We start from the raw sequence: 21,609 nt of genomic DNA, 5'->3' as shown, positions 1-21,609 counted from the left end.
CCGGGTGCTCCCCTCCACAGCCGCTCCCCACATAGAAGCAGAACCCACACTCTCCCTGAAGCGAACACCCCTCCCTAGGGCCTAACGTCTCTAACAAGGGACTGCTCTCAAACCCATGGCCCTCAGGGCTCATCTGGGCCACACACCAATGGAAATCTCCAAGCTGATGGGCTTCTTGGCCAGTGAAGTGTCAATCATGGTGGCCTCAAAGAGCACCCCAAAAAGCAGGAAGTCTTCACAGGGTGCCAGGGCATTCTAGGAAAGATAGTGAGACTGAGGTCAGCTCCCCCCCCCCCTTTTTTTTTTTTTTTTTGAGACAGGGTTTCCCTGTGTAACAGTCCTGGCTGTCCGGGACTCACTTTTGTAGACCTGGTTGGCCTCGAACAGCAATCCGCCTGCCTCTGCCTCCCGAGCACTGGGATTAAAGGCGTGCATCACCATATCCGGCAAGGAACAGCCTATTTTATGCTTGGTCACCATGCCCACAGAAAGACATCCAAACTAAAGCTCACAAGGGTCTGTGAGAGTCTTACCTCCCTTTCCGCTCCTGGGAGCTCCTCCATACATTGGTCCAGGGGACTAATTTTCTCTGGTCCACCCCGTCCATATACCCCATGTTTATACACACCAGCACTTGTGTGCACATACACTGGATTCTTCAAGTCCCCACATTGAAAACAGCACCATGATGTCTAACACTTGCAAAGGGATTTACAGCCCTAGAGCTGAGGCTGACTCGGCCCCCACCTCTGGCAGAGGCAGGAGCTCCTCCACCTCCACCTCCACCGCGCTAGGAATCTCCGGCGCGTCCGCACTGGCGTTGGCATCCACAGGCTGCAAAACGCCAGCTGGGCTCTGACCCTGCCTGGTCTTCTTTTTCTTCTTCTTTTTTCCAGTGAGCCGGGCCAATCCAGACACCTGTGTGGCCTGGGGGGATTTAGGTTCAACTCTGCCTTCGATCACCTCCATGGAAACAGCTACCAGAAGTCGGCCGCGGAACCAAACGCCTTGCCCAAGGCCTTCGTTGAGACTTTGAAGACCATCCCGGAGCCTGCCACTGGGGAGCGAGCCATAGAGGGGCACCCAGGCTGGACCAAAAGTGGGGTTAAACCCCGCTGTGGGGGACAAGAACAGGATTTGGAGGGGCGCACAGGACAAACAGGTATAGCTCTGCACTGTACACTTTTGTAGCCTCTGGGTGCCAGCGGTAGGGGAGGGAACAGGCCTGTGAGGCTTTTAGGGCGGGGCTAAGGTTGGGGTAGAAGTCCTGGTGTGGCCATAAACGGTTTTGTTGGGGGCGGATACCGGTCTCTGACTTCAGAGTGGTCATTTCACTTGCAAGGTCTGACTGCAATGGCCACTGTGCGACAGAGTTTTTAAAACTGGGGGCGGGGTCATAGTAGGAAGGCGGAGCCTGGTTTAGAACAGTTTTGTGGGATGAAGGTCCTCCCTAGGCTACCTGGGTTAGGTTGGGTTGGGTTTGGGGTTTGGTTTTTCCAGACAGGGTCTCTGTGTGTAACAGCTCTGGCTGTCCTGGACTTGCATTGTAGACCAGGCTGGCCTCAGATCCGCCTGCCTCTGCCTCCTGAGTACTGGGATTAAAGATGTGCTGCGCCACCACACCCCACTAGCCACCTGTGTTCTAAGGATGGGCTTTGCCCTGAGGAGCTGATGTGACGCAAGGTTGACAAAGGCCCTGTGTGGGCCAGACATGCTCACCTGCACGACCCGAGTTTGATATTTGCCTCAGGTCCAGCACGTGCGTGGCGAGTGCCGTATCCATGAGTGGCGCGTCATCACGCAGCTGCAGGCGGAGGCCACGCGTTAGCGGCGGGAAGAGTTCCACGAAGGTCAGCTGCTCGTTCCACTCGGGCGCGGTCTCCTCTCCTCGCACAGAAGTTTCACCCTGAAGGGCAAGTCAGGTGGGCGGGAGGGGGGGCGGGGGCGGTCAGTCCCCAAAAATGGCTAATCAGGTCGTGGTGTTTTATATCAACCGCATGGCCTGAGTTTGATCCCTAGGTTCTGAACTGTTGTTCCTCCTGCAGGCTGTCCTCTGACGACTTCCGCACGTGTGCCACGCACGGCACGCAGCATACCCACACACATACACAAAGTAAATAAAGGCTGGAGAGATGGCTCAGCGGTTCAGGTCATGAGCGAGCGCTATTCTTCCAGGGAGGGAGTTTGGGTCCCGGCCCACACATGCGGCGGCTCCCAACCAGCTGCAGGGATCTGTCACAACTCTTCAGGACTGCATGAACACCTGTACTCATGTGCACATAACCCCACACAGATGCTCATCGTACACATAATTAAGATTAAAAATAGCTAGGCGTAGGCCGGGCGTGGTGGCGCATGCCTTTAATCCCAGCACTCGGGAGGCAGAGGCAGGCAGATCGCTGTGAGTTCGAGGCCAGCCTGGTCTACAAAAAGCGAGTCCAGGACGGCCAAGGCTACACAGAGAGACCCTGTCTCGAAAAACCAAAAAAAAAAAAAAAAAAAAAAAAAAAAATCGTACCAAGTGGATCTCCAAGTTCCAGGCCAGGTAGGGCTACATAGCAAAACCTTGTCTCAAAATGAATAAAGATTATATATAATATATATATATTATAATATATATAATACGAATATATTTTTGAAAAAAAATATCTTTTTTTTTTTTTTGGTTTTTCGAGACAAGGTTTCTCTTGTAGTCCTGGCTGTCCTGGACTCATTTTGTAGACTAGGCTGCCCTCGAACTCACAGAGATCCACCTGCCTCTGCCTCCTGAGTGCTGGGACTAAAGGCACGCACCACCACGCCTGGCTCTGATTTTTTTTTTTCAAGACAGGGTTTCTTTGTGTAGCCTTGGCTGTCCTAGACTCACTTTGTAGGCCAGGCTGGCCTGGAACTCACAATGATCCGCCTGCCTCTGCCTCCCAAGTGCTGGGATTAAAGGCGTGCGCCACCACGCCCGGCCCATAAATAATTTTTTTAAAAAGAATTATTTATTTATTTATTATTCATACAGAATCCTGCCTGCATGTGTGCCTGCACAACAGAAGAGGGCACCACCAGACCTCATTATAGATGGTTGTGAGCCACTATGTGGTTGCTGGGAATTGAACTCAGGACCTCTGGAAGAGCAACCAGTGCTTTTAACCTGTGAGCCACTTCTCAGGCCCCCTAATAAATAATTTTTAAATCACTCAAGCTGCACATGGGGGGGACAGGAGTGACTTACCTGCTGGCCCAGGAAGCTCACCCGCACGTAGGGGTCCAGAAGGACATGTTGGTCATGCAGGGCACGAGCAAGACTGCCCAGCAGCCCCGTGCGCACCGTGGGAAGCCCCTCTGCACGGTACACGCGTACACGCAGGCGCGCCCACGGCCTCTCAGCCTGCACCCCACGTGGCAGGAGTAGATTCCTAAGAAGAGCCCACGCTGAGGAATAAAGATGGAGTCTGAGTCCCTCTGCTTCTCCGCTCCTGCCTCAGCCCCAACTCACTTCTCTATGTCGGAACTGGTCCCTGGGCACTGGGGTGGCAGCGGAAGGGGAAGGTCCCCACGGGCCCTCACGGACAACGTGACCTTGACAAAGCCCTTGGTCCCGGCGCGGGTGTCACGGGGATCATGCAGAGGAGCCCACTTTTGATGGAAGTGGCCATCTGAGGACAGAGGGACAGGACAGGGCGTGGGGGGATGCCTAAGGAACGCAAAGACTGGAGTTGGGGGTGGTGCATCCTGTTTGGGGCAAAGGTCCGCCTTCTCAGGAGATGGCTGTCTCAGAAGCTAGCGCACCAGGGAGAGCACAGGAGACTGCCCAGAGCTCAGTCTCCTCGATGAGTCTTTGTTTATACAAATGAGTTTCAGTGAAAAGGAGGGGTTCGATACCTGGCTGGTCCAAGGCCACGCCCAGGTCCATCCTGAAGGTGCCTATCCTGGTAGCCATAAATGGGAGCGTCTGCGAGTGGAAAGCCTGGGGGAGAAAAGCGTTAGTCCTGGCGCTGTGGCACCTTCCTCCCTGTCCCCCATTTTTGAATCTCATTCTACAGCCTGGACTGGGGCTTGAACTCAGGGCAATCTTCCTGCCTCGGCACCAAATGCCCGGCTGGGCATCTCCCCTTTCTTGACATGAGTCCTCTTTCCCACTTACAGTGATCTCCAGCAGCACGTCTTGGAGGCGAAGGCGAGTCTCGTGAAATTCAAACAAGAAGTACTGGGTTGGGAGGAATGAGAAAGGTTAGCTAGAGCAAGGAGAGATTAGGCTTGGAAGGCTCAGTCCGCTTGCCCCAAATTCCAGCATAGAGAATATGGTCCCTTTCCTAAAAGGTGTCTGTCTACACAACCTTTACTCTTCTCCTTGAGATGACTTGCCTGACCAGAAGTGCAGAACCTTCATCTTTGCATCCAGGCCCGCCCTCTTCCTTGGTGCCTCCTCACCTCGTTATAGAAGGGGCAATTGGTCCCACGCTGTGTCGCGGTCACTCGGCGCTGATCCCCCACGCGCACAGCCACATAGGGGTTGATATTGACCCCCACCAGTTTCTGGGCCTCAAGTACTGTGACCCCCACCTAGGTAAGGGATCCAAAAAATGGGAGGAAAGAAAGTCAGACCTGCCTGGGTAAGGGGAACCCTGTGAGGGTTAGAATGAGAGGGCTGGAGAGGTGGCTCAGAGGTTAAGAGCACTGTCTGTTCTTCCAGAGGTCATGAGTTCAATTCCTAGCAACCATATGGTTACTCACAACCATCTATAATGTGATCTAATGCCCTTTTCTGTCATACAGGTGTACATACAGGCAGAGCATTGTATACATACTAATAAATAAATTAAAAAAAAAAAAAAGAATATGGCATGAGAAGCCAGGCACAGTGGTAAATGCTCGTAATCCCAACACTCCAGAGGCTGAGGCGGGTGGATCTGAGTTCAAGGCCAGCCTGGTCTACAAAGTGAGTCCAGGACAGTCAGAGTTAATTTACAGAGATATCCTGTCTGGAAAAACCAAAACCAAAAAAAAAGGGGGGGGGGGGCCGCAGGGGACTAGAGAGATGGCTCAGGGGTTGAGAGCGCTGCCTGCTCTTCCAGGGGTCCTTGAGTTCAATTCCCAGCAACCACAGGATGCCTCCCAACCCACCTACAATGTGATCTGATGCCCTCTTCTGCAGATAAAGCAGTCACAAACAATAAATAAATATTTTTTTTTAAAAAAAAGGAATATGACATGAGAGTAATACCTGGAAGTCCCGGACCTTGCACTCCTTGAAGGGATGCCCGCGGGGCAGGCGCAGGGCGCGGCTGTGGAGAAGTGTAGGGTCAGATCTGCTCCCCTCCTCACCCACCCTCAGATCTGCTCCCCGCCTCACCCACCCTCAGATCTGCTCCCCTCCTCACCCACCCTCACATTCAGTTGCCTGGGGCTGGGTTAAGGACTCTGCTCCATAAACTTTTGGAGTCGGAGTCCTTCCAGATTGCCTTGCGCTACTTTCATCTCGCACCTCCATCCAGAATTTGACTCGCTCTTGGAGCTCTGAACCCATCAGGCTATCCACCCTGCGCCTGCGCCCTGGTGTGGATGGGTGTGGCTTATGCATGACCCTAACCCTGAGGCCGGGAGCCCATGAGCATTTTACCTTTGGAGGGGGCTGAACACCACCCCTGAGATCTCCACATCAGGCTCGTCCTCTGGCTCCTCCAGCCCCAGCTCACTCTCTTCGTCCTCCTGTGTTCCTAGGCTTCGAGCTAGCCTTCGGCCCAGAGCCACCGCCCGTCGATCCAGCCGGGCCTCCCCGGGCCTGAGAGAACTCGCTGTCAAAGGTCATGCCTACCTAGGACCTCACACTTGTTGCTGAGCATTCCTTGTCTTTGATTATTTTAGGATTGACCTTTGACCCTCAGATTGACTCCACTTATATCAGGACCAACTCTTTTGTTTGTTTGTTTGTTGTGTTGTTTTTGAAACAGGGTTTCTCTGTGTAAAAGCCCTGCCTGTCCTGGAATTCAAATCCATAGAGATCTGCTTGCCTACCCAGTGCTGGGATTAAAGGCATACACTACCATGGCAAGTTTTGGATGAACTCTTTTTGTTTTGTTGTTTATTTTGAGACAGGGTTTCTCTGTGTAGCCTTGGCTGTCTTGGACTCAGTTTGTAGACCAGGCTCGCCTCAAACTCCTAGTGATCCACCTGCCTCTGCCTCCCTAAGTGCTGGGATTAAAGGTGTGTGCCACCATGCCTGGCGTTTGACCTTTTTTTTTTTTTTCCAGATAGGGTTTCTCTGTGTAGCTCTGGCTGTCCTGGAACTTTCTTTGTAGACCAGGCTGGCCTCGGGCTCACAGAGATCTGCCTGCCTCTGCTTCCAGAGTTCTGGAATTAAAAGCATGCCCCACCACGCCTGGCTCTTGGATTAACAGTGGAGAATCATTCTAACTTCAGAACCTAGTCCTGCTGTAAGGATTGACCCCCAACCTTATATAATTCATCCATCCGAATCTCAGCCCCTAACTCATGTTACCGGCTCCTAACCTCAAAACTGACTCCAGCGGCTCCCAATCCCCCCCCACACACACACTTACTCCGTCTCCTGGAAGCCCACATTGGGGATGATCAGCTCTGAGCTGGAGGGGAAAACAGAGGGGTGAGAACACACTTGAGCATCATGGTACCCAGCCGACCCAGGATGGAGGTGAATGTGACTTTTCTCTCTTCAGGGCAAGCTTCATCTGGGGACGCCAGGCCTTGCATAGGTTACTAGAGGGTCACCTGTCTCGAATGGGTGTCCCGAAGTCCTCCTCTGCCCAGGTTCCAGCAGCTCCATCAGGGGGCTGATACTTCAGGTCAAGCACCACCTGAATCTAAAACCACATACAGTCCCCATCAGTCCCCTCAAGCCAACATAGGCTGAGAGCGTACCAGGACAAACGCCTTACACGCCCTCTGTAAATACAGACCGTCTCAGCCTCCATCTGTAACTGCGTGTTCCTCTCTGACTATAACAATGTTAGCATTCACAGCACTTGATTGCTGCTACAAGAGCCTGAGGCAGCTTTCTTTAATGACATGACCCCTGGTAGGTTGACTATACTCCAAGGAAGACACCATCAGCTGGGCAACACAAACCAAACTTTCGTCAGGTGTTGGGGTTGATCCGGAGAGGCTATGTGTTCAAATGTTAATTGCTTGCCCCGCCCCCCAAGATCCTTCTTGTCCTATGAGCAAATTCTCACATATTCAGAATGACTTGTGTAAACCTTGCCTTCTAACTTGTCCCTGATTGGATGATAAAAGTTGCTGACAGCCTGTAGTTGGGCAGAGAGGGAAGTGGAAGGTGGGACTTCCTGTGGAGAGAAAGGAACTCTAGGAAGAAATTAAGGCTTTTTTTTTTTTTTTTTTTTGCCGAGAGAGATGAGAGGAGACAAAGCTGACTATAGGCCTGGAAGGTATAGCTAGCTACCTGGCTGGCTGGGCCTAAGTGGTCAGGTTAACTTAGATAAGCTAGTTGAGAGTCTGCCCAGCTAAGGCCAAAGCTTTGAAATATTAAAAGGACTTGGTGTCTTTATTTTATGGGAAAGCGGCTGCCAAGATCTCACAACAATACCCCAGGTCTTCCACAGTTAGGGCTGGAAAAACAGAAGAAAATACACAGTTGGTTGGGAAGGGAGTTCAGGGTGGAGAGGGCCCATGTGGAAAGGGTTGGTTAATAAATATGATCAAAATAAATTGAACTAAATTCTCGTAGAATTATTTTGTTTTTGGGTTTTCGAGATAGGATTTCTCTGTGTAGCCTTGGCTGATCTGGACTCGTGTTGTAGACCAGGCTGGCCTCGAATTCACAGAGATCAGCCTGCCTCTGCCTCCCTGCATGCTGGGATCACAGGTGTGCGCCACCACACCTAGCTCTTGTAGAATTATTAAAGATTATTATTATTTTTAATAAAACATTCACAATCTTCTTGGGAAGTAAGGGCGGATGGGCTCAGGAGATGGCGTAGTAGGTTAAAGGGGGGCTGGCTGCCAAGTCGGACAACCTGAGTCTGATGCCCAGAAGCTGCCCAGTGGAGAACTGACTCTGAAAAGGTGTCCTCTGACTTCTATTCAAAGGCTCACGCACACATAAAAGATAAATGTTTAAGGACTGAGGAAGAGATGGCTCAGCTGTTGAGAACACTGGCTGCCTTTCCAGAGGACCCAGGTTCAATTCCCAGCAGTCACAAGGTGACTTACAACCGTCTATAGTGGGGTCAATTCCTTCTCCTGGCATGTAGGTATACACGCAGACAGGGCACTCATATACATAAATACATGAAGAAGTGAATCTTAAAAAAGAAACGTTTAAAATACAAATTTTGAGAAAGGATTTTACTGTGTAGCCCTAGCTGGCCTGGAAGTTACTATGTAAACCAAACTGGCCTTGAACTCACAGAGATCCACCTGCCTCTGCCTCTGCCCCTGCTAGTACTAAAGATGTGTACCACCCGGGGGCTGGAGAGATGGCTCAGAGGTTAAAAGCACCAGCTAGTCTTTCAAAGGTCCTGAGTTCAATTCCCAGCAACCACATGGTGGCTCACAACCATCTATAATGAGATCTGGTGCCCTCTTCTGGTGTGCAGGTGTACATTCGGGTGGAACACTATATACATAATAAATAAATAATTAAAAAAAAAAAAAGGATATGCATCCCCATGCTCAGCTATAGCTAAAATGGAGATAAATAAAAGACTCGAGGCTAGAGGTGCAGCTCCGGTTGGTAGAGTGCTTGCCTGTCATTCAGAAAGGCTTGGATTTGGGCTCAGCAGCCCTGAGAACAATCAAACCTGAGCCTTGCAGAAGACAAAAATAAACACTCCTACAACAACCAACAAAGCTCAGCTCAGTGAGCACTTATCCCCTGTGCCTGGTCTTTCACTGTTCTTGGTCTCCGTGGCCCACTCCATGACAGCTTTTCCAGCTCCGGCTCCTTCCAGGTCTCTGTCCTGCTCTGCACCTCAGCTACCCTATAAGCACACTGGCATTTTACATATTCAGCCGCCTCCCTCTGAACGGCCTCCGCCCTACCTAGCGCCTATAACCTTCAGTTCTAAGCTCAAGCCAGCATGGTCTCCTCAGGGAAACTCTTCGGCCCGCCCCATCGAGGCCACAAACTGGTCAGACACTCTGGGCCGTCCTATAACACTCACCATGGCAAACTTTTACTTGTGTGGGTGTTTGCTTAGTGTTTGACCCCTTCGTTTTCCAGCCCTTGGGAGGCAGAGGCAGGCGGATCTCTGTGAGTTTGAGGCCAATCTGGTCTACAGAGCAAATCCAGGACAGCCAGGGCTACACAGAGAGACAGAGAGACCCCGTCTCAAAAAACCAAAAAAATAAAAAAAAATAAAAAGAAAGAAAGCTTGTCTAGAAAAAAATCTAGCCATGAGTCAGACTCTGTTATTTGTAAGTTAGAGATGCTGAGTAACTAACCCCATTAGGTACTCCAATGGGTCATGGCAGGTCTAAGATTTAGAGCCAGGTCCACATAAGAAAAGAAGTGAGCTTACCCTAGACCCCAGGAGCAGCCACAGCACACGCACCACATCCCTGGACTCAGAAATGAACCTGTTTCTGGCCCACGTAAGGACTCTGGCAGGGGCTGCAGGAATGGGAGCCTAAGCTGGGGCCAGGTGCTTGCTGCCAAGCCTGTCTGCCTGAGGTTTTCCTCTCAGGTAGCTGGAACCCTCTGTCTGGAGGAGGCTCTGGCTTGAGGGTGGGCTGGTGGCACTTACCGGGGACACTCGGAGCCTTTCATCCACTAGAGCTTCCCTCAGCACCAAGTGGCCAGCACTCTGCAGCTGCTGCAGGGAAATCACCAGGGTCCCCAGGGACCTAGAAGAGTGACGTGGAGCCGAGGAGTGAGAGAGCAGGGTAGATGACACCAGAGGCATTCCCCGGCCTCCTCAGGTCTACTCACCTGGGGCTGAACACACGGCTGCAATTGACCACCTGCACAGACAGACTCTCCCCAGCCAGAGGAGATCCATAGTGGGGCCAACGAAACAGCTGGGGACAGGAAGAGTGTTGGGTTGATGCTCTCACACCCAATCCAAAGTTTATCCCCGGCTGTGCAAACACGAGGCTACCCCCTAGAGCTGACCTTCCAAGCCTGACCAAACCCCTCCAACAGGGAGCGGGCTTCAGTCTAGGGCTGAGTGGGACTCGCTGCCAATCAAGAAGTAATCCTGCTAGGTGTCAGAGTGACATCTTTTTTTTTTTTAAAGATTTATTTATTTATTATGTATACACTGCTCTGCCTGCTTGTACACCTGCAGGCCCGAAGAAGGCATCAGATCTCATTATAGATGGTAGTGAGCCATCATGTGGTGGCTGGGAATTGAACTCAGGACCTCTGGAAGAGCAGTCAGAGCTCTTAACCACTGAGCCATCTCTCCAGCAGCCCCCAGACTGACATCTCAAAGCAGGTCTGAACTCTCCAACCTGAGGCTCACACCATGTCTGGAGACCACACCCTCTAAGTCCAGGAATGAGCCTTTCTGCCCCAGGGTGGACCTGGAAAGGAACACGCGGAACATACTCTCCAGCCAGGAACCAGCTCTACTGACCTCACCAACATCCGCTTCTCGGCCACAGTGAAATTTCCTCGTTTTCTGGGTAAAGCCTGCCCAAAAATGAAACCAGTCATTTAGCAGCCCCTACACACAAACAAACAAATTTGCCTCCCCCAGCCATGGCCCACTGGCTTAGGTCTTTCCTCACACTTAAAGGAAAAGTAGAAGGTAGGGACGAGGGAGACAGGTCAGAGCTGACTGGGATTTCAGCTGGAGGTCCAGGCCTGAAGAATGGACAGCTAAGCAGGGGGGTGGGGTGAGGTGGGGGGTGGGGTAGGGAGGGATGGGGCTGGCGGGATTGGGGTAGGAAGGTGGGGGACGAGGTGGGGGGTTGGGAGGTAAGCAGTGGCACACACCTTTAATCCCAGCACTTGGGAGACAGAGGCAGGCAGATCTCTGTGAGTTCAAGGCCAGCCTAGTCTCCAGGACAGCTAGAGCTGTCACACAGAGAAACCCTATCTTGAGGGGGGGAAAAAAAAAGCCGGCTGGTGGTGGCGCACGCCTTTAATCTCAGCACATAGGAGGCAGAGGCAAGTGGATCGCTGTGTGTTTGAGACCTGCCTGGTCTACAAAGCGAGTCCCAGGACAGTCAAGGCTACACAGAGAGACCCTGTCTCAACACCCCCAACCCTCCCCCCACCACCAAAAAAAGAACGGAGAGCTCCCCAATTCTAAAAATCCTTAGACCATCCATGCAAGTCTCACCGCGAAAGCAGAGCCTCACTTGTCGGTCGTGGATGCCCGGCAGCCCTGTTAGGTGCCTCACACACACAATCAGAGCCATGGTTGCAGGGCCACTGGCTCTCTGTCTGCCGCCTTGCCCTTCTGCCCACCCGCTGTCCATGACTCACTGGACTCACCCAGCAGGTTCAGCAATCCCTTCCCTTTAGTCAAACACACAGGGGGGGCCAGGCCTGGAGGTCATGGGTGGGGAAGGATGGAGGCCAGAGGGATGGGGGTAAGGTCCCTGTTGTGAGCACAGAGCCCCCCCCCCCACCTCCAGAACCATCTTTGTGGGGCAGGGAGCTGACACAGGATAGGGATGGAGAAGGCAGGATCTCTCAGTCTGGTCCCTGCTAGTCTGTGAGGCCTCAAGGGCGTTGCTTTGGTTTTCTTTCTATCGCTGTGATAAAACACCAAAAGTAACTTAGGGAGTTAATCTTACAACCGTTCCGATGAAGCATCATGACTCAAAGCAACTTGTGCAGGGAAGAAAGGTTTATTCCACTCACACCTCTTCCTCCCAGAGCAGGAGCTCAAGCTGGAGGCAGAGGCTATGGAGGAGTTCTCCTTACTGCCTTTCTTCCTCTTTCTCGTCTTCTCTTTTGTTAAATATTTATTTAGTTAAGTATACAGTGTTTCACCTGCATGTACACCTGCATGCCAGAAGAGGGCACCAGATCTCACTATAGATGGTTGTGGTTGCTGGGAATTGAACTCAGGACCTTTGGAAGAGCAGGTGGTGCTCTTAACCTCTGAGCCATCTCTCCAGCCCCTCTCATCTTCTCTTTAAATAGAACCAAGGACCACCAGCCCAGGGATGAGCCGATCTACACTGGGCTGGCTGTGCCCTCTCCCATCATGTACTAATTAAGAAGCCTCCCCATCAGGCCTGTGATCTTATGGAGGCCTTTTTCTCAACTGAGATTTCCCCTCTCAGAAGATTTCATCTTGTTTCACGTTGACAGAACTAGCCAGCAAAGCTGAGCAGTGGTGGTGCACACCTTTAATCCCAGTACTCAGGAGACAGAGGCACCTGGGCTGCACAGAGAAACCCTGTCTCGAAAAACCAAAAATAAATAATTCTATTAGTATTTTAGTTGGGCAGCAGTGGAGCATGCCTTGAATCCCAGCACTAGGGAGGCAGAAGCGAGCAGATCACTGTGAGTTCAAGGACAGCCTGGTCTACAGAGCAAGTTCCAGGGCAGTCAAGGTTATACAGAGAGACCTTGTATAAAACAACAACAACAAAAAAGCAAAAAATAATAATAATAATTTAAAAAGCCAGGTATTGTGGCGCACACCTTTAATCCCAGCACTACTATGGAGGCAGAAGCTAGCAGATTGCTATGAGTTCGAGGCCAGCCTGGTTTACAAAGCAAGTCCAGGACAGCCAAGGCTGCACAGAGAAACCATGTCTCGAAAAAACAAAGTTTAATAAAAAAGATTTTCATGATAGAAAGGCACCAGCTCAAGCTGGCCACGGGGGAGGGGAGCGGGGGGGGGGGGGCGGCGCGCTGTAGATTGTCCTTTGTCTTGACTGCTGACAGCACACTGTCCAAAGTGTGGACAGCCAGGACACTGGGAAATTGACTGCCTTACTTTGCCTAGACAAAGATAGGACAATCCCTCCAAAATTCCTGCTTCACAGAAAAGTCTGTCAAATCTTCTGGGGCTGGTGACTGAAGATGGCTGCCCCACAGAAATGGAGGAACCTGCGGCAACTGACCAGGTAGCCGGTAAGAAAACTGCTTGGTCTTCACTTTCTGCTTACTCAGGTGAAATTTATCCTTCTCAGGCCTCTGATGAGTTTGAAGACCAGACTAGTGAAAAATTTATCAGTTTTTACCAGCAGAAATCAAGCCTTCAGCTGCCTTCTCAGTTCTCGTGTGAAAAAATCAGGCCACAGGCCTCACTTTCCTAGAGCCACTAGGTCTGGACAGTTAACTTGGTTACCAGACTCAGAAAACAGGCTTTAAAGTACCTTTTTACTATTCCCTTACTTAAAGGAACTTGCTTTATAGTAACTGCTCCCAGTAGTCAACCACCTGTGTCTGGGTGAATAATTGGATAGGAAAAAAAAAAAGTATAGCCAGGTGTGGTGGCGCACGCCTTTAATCCCAGCACTCGGGAGGCAGAGGCAGGCAGATCGCTGTGGCACCCTCGCCACCGCAGTACAGAGTCGAGGGTGAGGGATTGCGGATTTAACTCATGCACACACACGCACACACACACACACACACACACACACGCACACACACACACACAATAACACAGCGGGTCCTTTGTGCTAAGAGAGCAGCAGCCGTAGCAGCAGCCATGGCAGCAGTTTATTATTCTTCCTCAGAGTTCCAAAGAGCCTTCTTATAGGCAGCCAAACAGGACTCCTCCTCCCAGGTAAAATCCCTCAAGAGGTGATTGCACACAGGAGGAAAAGTCTCGAGGAAGGGAGGGGTGTGTTCTCAGAGCAGTAAACATGACTAGCTCACCAAGATAAACACAGACTTGGAAGCTGCTAGAAACAGGACATGAAACAGCAAGACAGGCAGGCAGCCCAGTCGGGCCTGGTTCCTACAGAACGCTATGAGTTTGAGGCCAGCCTAGTAAAGTATAAAGTTTATGTAAATTCCGAGGATATGAAATTTTAAATTGTGAGGATCTAAGAAACTGTGTTAGGGTCTATGAAGGTGTTTTAAGGTTGGGAAATGCAAATTATGAAGGTCGGAGGACGTGAAAGCTTAAATGGTGATAGCAACGTGATTCAAGATATATAAAAGGGGCGAAAAATGCTTCAGATTTCTTCCCCTCACTATGCTACAACTGAATTAAGACTTCAGAAATTCAGAGCTTTCGCCAGGCACGGTGGTGCACGCTTTTAATCCCAGCATTTGGGGAGGCAGAAGCAGGCAGATCTCTGTGAGTTCAAGGACATCCTGGGGTACAAAGCCAGCCCAAGACAGCCAACGCTACACAAACAACAACAACAACAACAAAAGTTCAGAGCTTTAACATTAATCAATAGAGTTCTGATAAATTATTAGTCTCTGTTAGAAGCCTCTGACAAAGCCTTCCCCTATATGATCCACTATTACAATAGTCACAAACTCAAGGTTTTTGTTTCATTTTGGTTTTGCTTTTGTTTTTCAAGACAGGGTTTCTTTGTGGAGCCTTGGTTGGTCTGGACTCTCCTTGTAGACCAGGCTGGTCTTGAACTCACAATGATCCACCTACCTCTGGGATTAAAGGTGTATGCCACCAAACCTGGCTCAAACTCAAGGTTTCAAGTTTCTTTTGGTTGTCTTTAATTATAGACTTGAAAGTGCTTCTCATTGTGCTAAATTTATATACATCCAGTCTTTACATAAAGTATGAACACTCTTTAAGATGAGCTCAGGGAGGGCTGGAGAGATGGCTCAGTGGTTAAGAGCACTGCCTGCTCTTCCAAAGGACCCGGGTTCAATTCCCAGCACCTACATGGCAGCTCACAACTGTCTGTAACTCCAAGATCTGACACTTTCACACCAATGCACATAGATTAAAACTAAATAAAATAAATAAAAAAAAAAGATGAGCTCAGGGAAGACAGAAACCTGTGGAAAAGAAGAGGCAAAAATCTCACTTGATCTTGTTTTTTGGGTTTTGTTTTGTTTTTTTCCCAAGACAGTTCTCCGTGACAGCCTTGGCTGTCCTGGACTGACTTTGTAGACCAGGCTGGCCTCAAACTCACAGCAACCCACCTGCCTCTGCCTCCTGAGTGCTGGGATTAAAAGCATGCACCACCATGCCCGGCTGTTTATATCTTCCTGTTCCCAACCTTCCTCCCTCTTCTGCCCTATTCTCCTCTCCTAGTGTTTTGTTTGTTTGTTTGTTTTTCTTTTTTTGTTTTTCAAGACAGGATTCTCTGTGTAGTCTTGACTGTTCTGGACTTGCTTTGTAACAGATCAGGCTGGCCTTTAGTGTTCATAATTTTAATACAAATTTGTTTCCCAAGCTTTTACTATGACACAAAGGTGCAAGTCTGTTGCCTTCTCCACAATGTGGGTGTCAGTACAGATTACACAGAATGGTGGTGGCTAATATGCCAGAAACTTATCTTTTTGTGAACTTAAAATGATTCTTGTGGGCCAGGGGCAGAGGGATTACACATCTGTAAGCCCAGCACTCTGCACAGGCAGGAGGATCTCTGTGAGTTTGAGGCCAGCCAAGGCTACACAGAGAAACCCTGTCTTGAAAAACAAAAACAAACAAAATTATTCTTGTAAGCTTTAGGGAATCAACTTGGAGACCCCTCTCACAGGTCAAATGAACTCCAGGTAAGTGCTGTCAATCAACAATCTGTTTCTCCCCTAGTCTATCCTGAGGGTGGTATGGGATCCCTTCCCCCTCTTCAACTACCAAGACCATGGGCCTAAAAGTTCCAAATGTACAGCTAAGAAAAAAATGTTCTCCCTAACCTAACCTACTTAACTTTATCTTCTGCCCCTAATGTCCAGGTGTTGCTTCAAAATCTGCATCCAGGACAGCTCCAAGGCAACTAGCCCCAGGTGGTCCTTGCAGAGACTGGGTATCAGCCTGCTCTTCCTGAACTTGACCACCATTCCAGCTTTTGGGGACCCCAGTAATGTCTCAAGGTTAGCAGGAAATAGTCAACAAAAGGATGTTGGATGTCAGAGCTGGGACAAATGGTTGAGGTGCCCGTTTAACACTTTATTCTGTTTGAACTGGCTTATTTTATTGGTGGAGAAAAATCTGTTATTATGTGTGTATGTGTCTTATCACTGTGTGTGTGCACACATATTATATATGTACTATGTCACAGGGGGTGGTAATGCTTCTCTCAAGAGCCAAAAACTACCAGAAACTCCAGTGCCAGGCATGAAAAAAAAACCTGTCTTGTTGGTCAAGGAGGTCCAATATTGCTCTCTCTCTCTCTCTCTCTCTTTTTTTTTTTTTGTTTGTTTCAAGACAGGGTTTCTCTGTGTAGCCTTGGCTGTCCTGGACTCACTCTGTAGACCAGGCTGGCCTCGAACTCACATCGATCCACCTGCCTCTGCCTCCCGAGTGCTGGGATTAAAGGCGTGCGCCACCACGCCCGGCTAATATTGCTCTCTTTAAGTGAGGTCCAGGTTAGATCTCACAGTACTTAGACGCTGAGAGTGAGTTTTACCTCCCTGTCAGAGAAACTGGAACCCAAAGGAATTCTCAAACAGGACACAGGGCAGGGACAGATGGGGACTGACTGGCTCAGATCACAATGCTTGGCACACATGCAGGCAGAACACTGTGTAATAAATAAATAAATAAATATATATATATATGTGTATATATATATATATATTTTTTTTAAAGTTAAAAAGACACCCAGGCCCTGTCTGAAACAAACACACACACACACACACACACACACACACACACACACACACACACACACACACACACACACAGTTTGGGGTGGGGGAGCATGCTTGGCTCCAGTGACGTCACGGGTTCTGTGGCGTGGCTCCTCTGTGACGGAAGGGTCGCAAAGCAAGGGCTGAGTCGGGCCGCGCCGCCCGGGGCTCAGGCAGGATTAGACACGGCGGCGCGAGGCAGCTGAGGGAGGGTCTAGGGCTTTGGCTGCGCGGCGACTTCGGCTTCCCAGGGGGGTCAGCCCCAGGTCAGGATGCGGCGGAGCCCCCGCCCCGGCTCCGCCGCATCCTCTCAGAGGCACACGCCCAACTTCTACAGCGAGAACAGCAATAGTTCCCACAGCGCGACTTCGGGGGACAGCAATGGGCACCGGTCCGCTGGGCCGGAGCTCGGGGAGCCCGAGGGCAGAAGGGCCCGGGGCTCGAGCTGCGGTGAGCCCGCCTTAAGCCCAGGAGTGCCCGGAGGAGACACGCGGGCAGGAAGCTCTCGGCCGAAGCCTGCGCCTCGGAGCCACAATGGGCAGACCGCCTGTGGCGCGGCAACCGTGAGGGGCGGGGCCTCGGGTGCGGGCGGGGTCGAGCCCGGGGGCGAGAGGGCGGGGCGGGCTCGCGGGGCGGGGCCCGGCGCGGACTCGGGTGCAGTTCCGTCCTCGCGCCTGAGGGGGGCGTGCTCAACACGAGTCCCCGAGGGGCGGGGCTCGGTGCCATGGCTGGTCCCGGGAGCGGGCGGAGGCAATCCGGTGACTACTGGGCATGGCTGAGGAGGCGCCGCAGCGCCGGCGTGAGTGGCATCCTGGACTCAGGCTGGGGCGGGTTCTATTGCTGACTGAGCCTCTCCTGCCTGTCCCGGGTCTCGGGGTGCGCAGGGAGCGTGGGCATGGGGTGGGGGGGTGCGGCAGGACCAAGGCCGGTTTGAGAGGCTGCCCAGCTGTTTGGCACTCGGCTCAGGAGCCTGCGCCCGGGCCCCCCGGGGGGAGAGAGAGGGCATGCGGTGCACAAAACCTCAATGGAGCCCTGGGCTCCCACAGAACCGGCTGGGTCTTCTGTAGTCTTGGAGGAACAACTCAACCTTCTCCCGTCCCTGGATCTGAGGCAGGAGATGCCTACCCCGCGGGTGTCCAAGAGCTTCCTGAGTACGAGCCAGGCCAGCCCCATCCCCTCTGACCTCGGCACTCGGAACCCCAGTTTTCTCCCCCGAGCCCGGGTCCGAGTGTCTATCCTTAGCTCGTTTGCCCAGCCCACCCTTGCCTTCTGAGCCCCAGGCCCTTGACCACTATCCCCTCCCCCGCCTCCCCCCGCGATACCCATCCCTCCACCCAGGTCTCCTTCCGAGCCTGCACTACGTCACTTCTCTCTCACAGCTTGCCCTCTCTTGAGCTGCTTCTCCCGTCCCCGTCCCCAGGCTTCCTCTTTCAGGTGCTGAGCGTGTTGTTATCTGTGGCAGGAGACGTGCTGGTCACTGTGTACAGGTCAGGGGGAGCGGCATGTCTTAGGGGAGGGCAGCAGGGTTGGGCCCCCACCTAGGCTTGAGCTGATTCAGATCTGGCTGCGTCCTGTTCCCAGGAGTTTGGGGGTTTAGGGGTCGGAGTGAGAATCTATGACCTTGGGGTCCAGGCAGGAGTGGATTAGAGGCTGTGGGCATACGCATCCATTCTGGTTCCTTAGGGAGGTCTGTTCCGTCCGCTTCGTGTTCACTGCTGTGTCGCTCCTGAGCATCTTTCTGGCAGGTGAGGAGCATCGATTCCCTGGGGAGCCCAGCTCTGCAAGGTTGCAACCAAATCCGGGCCCCACGTCTTTGTGGCCCTCAGCCCACTCCTCTTGACACCCCCCACCCCCACCCCGCTTGGGTCTCCCACAGTCCTCCTGTTGCCCCAGGCCCCACCCCAACCCCTTTGCTTTCCTCCCTGTACCCTTATTCCAGAAGACGCCCCTTCCCCCTTCTTTCTCCAGTACTCTGGTGGGGGATCCTGTACCTGGTCCCTCCTTTGGAGAACGTGAGTTGGGGAGACTGCCCCCCTCTGGGAAGGGTGGAGGTTGTGTGTGTGTGTGGGGGGCAATCCCTGAGCGTGGAGCACAGTTCCCAGTAGGGAAGGGGAGTAATTCCCAACAAGGAAGGCCTCTGAGTCTAGCCAGCCACACGTGCTGACTTGGGGGGGGGGCGATTCATACTTATTTGTCCTTTCCTCAACAGGAACCTAAGGAGATGCTGACTCTAAGGTAAAAGAGGGCAGCTGGGGTGGGGCTGGGCAGCTCTGAAATTGCATCCATCTGTGGGAGCCTTCCAAAAGGCATGCCCAGCGACAGCTAGCTAAACACTGCGCTGCCTATTTATTTCCCAACTGCAGCCAGTACCACCAGCGCGTGCACTCCCAGGGTCAGCAACTGCAGCAGCTCCAGGTTGAACTGGACAAACTCCACAAGGAGGTGTCAGGCGTTCGTGCAGCCCATAGCGAGGTGAGGCCCTTGCACAGGGGCGCAGGGGCCCAGCTGGTTCACTCGAAGGCTGTGCTTTGGAAATACCACATCCTGGGTCCTGAGCCAGATACCAGTCTCAAGCCGGGTCCCCACCCACCGTGGGGAATCTTTGCCAAGGCCCTTGGCTATCTCTGAGCTTGAGTTACTGAGAAACAGGCCCGCCTGTGGGCTAGCCTGCAACCCTTCTGGTCTGCCCTCTGCCTCTTTAGAGAGTGGCCAAGCTTGTGTTCCAGAGACTGAGTGAGGACTTTGTGCGGAAACCTGACTACGCGCTGAGCTCTGTGGGTAAGACGCCGCTGTGGGGAAAAAATTGGATCCCATCCTAGACGGCCATTCTCCCGCGTTGATGAGAAGGCCTGGGGAGTCCCTGAAAGCGCCTTGTGCCTGTTCCAGGAGCCTCCATCGACCTGGAGAAGACATCCAGTGACTATGAGGATACAAACACTGCCTACTTCTGGAATCGCTTGAGCTTCTGGAATTATGCGCGCCCACCCTCAGTCATACTGGAGGTAGGCCTGGAGCCAGGGTGCTTGGAGACGGTTACTAACAGGCCAGAGCCGGGGTAAGGACAAGAATCAGCGAGGTGGATGGACCACTGGGGCTGAGGTCAGTCTGGCCTTGGGATGCATCCCATTGGAGACGGGGTCTGGCATGGTGTGGGAAGGCTCCTCCTGCCAAGCCAAGGATGGGGTTAAACTGCAAAGAACTGTAAGTGCTGGGGACTCAGCATTGCCTCATCTGACTAGGCAGGAACCAGGGCAAGAAGCAGAGCTTGGGGGGGCGGGGGGGGGGGAAGGCCGAGCAGCAGTCCTAAGACGAAGGTCTTGCTGTGCAGCTCAACGCTGTCTGCTCTCCTGGGTTTGTCATATGTTCTGACGGTCTGCCCAAATCCCCGCAGCCAGATGTGTTTCCTGGAAATTGCTGGGCTTTTGAAGGTGACCAGGGCCAGGTGGTAATCCGACTGCCAGGTCAGGTGCAGTTAAGCGACATCACCCTGCAGCATCCTCCACCCACCGTGGCGCACACTGGAGGAGCCAGCAGTGCACCCCGGGACTTTGCAGTCTTTGTGAGTGGGGCTGAGGCCAGAAGGTGGGGGATTTTATTTAGGAAACACTAAGCCAGTATTCGTCATTGGTCATCTCTAAGCTGAGCATACCTCTTGGGAGGCAGAGGCGGGCGGATCTCTGTGAGTTCGAGGCCAGCCTGATCTACAAAGCAAGGCCAGGACAGCCAAGGCTACAACAGAGAAAACCCTGTCTCGAAAAACCAAAACCAGAGATAAATAAATAAACTGGACATAGTTCCATCTGCCTCACAGGTGGCTGTAGGTTGTAACCATATCCAGATATTAGGTACGGCTTGCCAAATTCTATACATATTATTTCACTACATCTGCAAAGTACTATGTCTCCTACCATCTGAAGGACAATAGTGGTCTAAAAGAAGAGATTACATCAGTCACACTACCTTTTAATTTAAAAAAAAAAATGCGGTTTTGCCTGTATGTATAATATGTGTAGCACTTGCGTGCTTAGCGCCCCAGGAAGTCAGAAGAGGGTGTTGGGTCCTCTGGAGCTGGAGTTAACAGTTGTGAGCTACCATGTGGGTGCTGGGAGCCCAGCCTGGGTCCTCTGCAGGAACCGTCTTTCCAGCCCTGCTAACAACCTTCTAAGAGCTTGGTTTGTTTGCTTAAGACAGGGCCACTCTATGCAGCTCAGTCTGACTTTAAACTCACAGTACTGGCTTAGCATCCCTGGTGCTAGGACGCCCTGCCTGTTACAGGTTTCTTCAAGCTTACATTCCACACTACGTATCCTACCAGAGCACATAAGCCAGAGCGCGTGTAGCTCCTCAACACACAGAGGCTCTCATCAGTTGTCCCCTCCCGCCCCTCCCTGCCTCACGGCTCTTTCATACACTCCACCCACCAGGGGCTCCAAGCTGATGACAAGACTGAAGTGTTGTTGGGAAGATTCGTCTTTGATGTGCAGAAATCTGAAATTCAGACTTTCCACTTACAGGTGTGTTTATCTCTTGCGGGTGAGGGCGCTAAGAAGGCGGGGCTGTGAATACAGGCTGGGTGGACAGTCTTGACCCCTTTGTCTCCCCAGAACGATCCTCCGTCTGCCTTTCCCAAGGTGAAGATTCAGATCCTGAGCAACTGGGGCCATCCACGTTTCACATGTTTATATCGAGTCCGTGCCCATGGGGTGCGGACCTCAGAGTGGGCACAGAACAATGCCACAGGGGCCACTGGGGGGCCCCAATAAATCTGATGGTTGGAGTAGAATTGAGATTTTTGTGCTAAAGAAAACTGCACGGGTGCTCGGAGGTCTTCTTTGGGCAAAGCTCCTGCTGCCTTGCGGCATAGCAGTGGGGCAGAAGATGCCCTTCAGCACAGGCCCTTTCCTGGAGATGTCCAGTCACACAGC

At 52.0% G+C, this 21,609-nt stretch overlaps 2 protein-coding genes across 6 annotated transcripts in view; one reads left to right on the top strand and one right to left on the bottom strand.

The window, feature by feature from the left end:
* Positions 1-11,381, bottom strand: part of LOC311594149 (fer-1-like protein 4) — a 39,989-nt gene extending 28,608 nt beyond the window's left edge. Inside the window, exons 1-16 of the mRNA XM_084775631.1 lie at positions 11,280-11,381; positions 10,569-10,624; positions 9,920-10,008; positions 9,735-9,834; positions 6,739-6,830; positions 6,552-6,593; positions 5,612-5,773; positions 5,216-5,276; positions 4,423-4,554; positions 4,136-4,198; positions 3,874-3,958; positions 3,488-3,647; positions 3,224-3,407; positions 1,720-1,906; positions 748-1,115; positions 147-255 (exon numbers count right to left, since the gene is read on the bottom strand). Coding sequence (XP_084631757.1) covers positions 147-255; positions 748-1,115; positions 1,720-1,906; positions 3,224-3,407; positions 3,488-3,647; positions 3,874-3,958; positions 4,136-4,198; positions 4,423-4,554; positions 5,216-5,276; positions 5,612-5,773; positions 6,552-6,593; positions 6,739-6,830; positions 9,735-9,834; positions 9,920-10,008; positions 10,569-10,624; positions 11,280-11,358 — 1,969 coding nt within the window. The 5' untranslated portion in view covers positions 11,359-11,381. The remainder of the gene's footprint in view (positions 1-146; positions 256-747; positions 1,116-1,719; positions 1,907-3,223; positions 3,408-3,487; positions 3,648-3,873; positions 3,959-4,135; positions 4,199-4,422; positions 4,555-5,215; positions 5,277-5,611; positions 5,774-6,551; positions 6,594-6,738; positions 6,831-9,734; positions 9,835-9,919; positions 10,009-10,568; positions 10,625-11,279) is intronic.
* Positions 11,382-16,796: 5,415 nt separating this feature from the next.
* On the top strand, positions 16,797-21,467 carry SPAG4 (sperm associated antigen 4). 5 transcript variants are annotated; one of them, XM_084775698.1, is made up of 12 exons: positions 16,801-17,266; positions 17,731-17,835; positions 18,105-18,171; positions 18,368-18,429; positions 18,653-18,696; positions 18,894-18,919; positions 19,048-19,156; positions 19,387-19,462; positions 19,571-19,686; positions 20,076-20,243; positions 21,109-21,198; positions 21,289-21,467. In XM_084775698.1, exons 1-12 carry the CDS (start codon positions 16,957-16,959, stop codon positions 21,445-21,447), a joined length of 1,332 nt encoding a protein of 443 aa, XP_084631824.1. In that variant the 5' UTR covers positions 16,801-16,956; the 3' UTR covers positions 21,448-21,467. The 5 variants fall into 5 exon arrangements, with proteins under 5 accessions (XP_084631826.1, XP_084631824.1, XP_084631825.1 ...); XM_084775699.1 differs by having other exon boundaries at positions 16,802-17,134; XM_084775702.1 differs by having other exon boundaries at positions 17,079-17,247; positions 18,624-18,696.
* Positions 21,468-21,609: the final 142 nt, after the last annotated feature.

This window comes from Acomys minous (genome assembly GCF_964271855.1).
Source record: "Acomys minous genome assembly, chromosome: 3".
Classification (NCBI taxonomy): domain Eukaryota; kingdom Metazoa; phylum Chordata; class Mammalia; order Rodentia; family Muridae; genus Acomys; species Acomys minous.
Note: the sequence above shows the minus strand (reverse complement) of the source record. Positions and strands in the feature narration are given on the sequence as shown.

Bases quoted from the DNA above. Each gene is read 5' to 3' on its own strand.
- SPAG4 (XM_084775698.1), top strand. From the start codon at position 16,957: ATGCGGCGGAGCCCCCGCCCCGGCTCCGCCGCATCCTCTCAGAGGCAC. The intron at 19,687-20,075 runs GTAGGCCTGGAG...AAATCCCCGCAG, and splicing joins CACCCTCAGTCATACTGGAG to CCAGATGTGTTTCCTGGAAA. The intron at 21,199-21,288 runs GTGTGTTTATCT...TTGTCTCCCCAG, and splicing joins TTCAGACTTTCCACTTACAG to AACGATCCTCCGTCTGCCTT.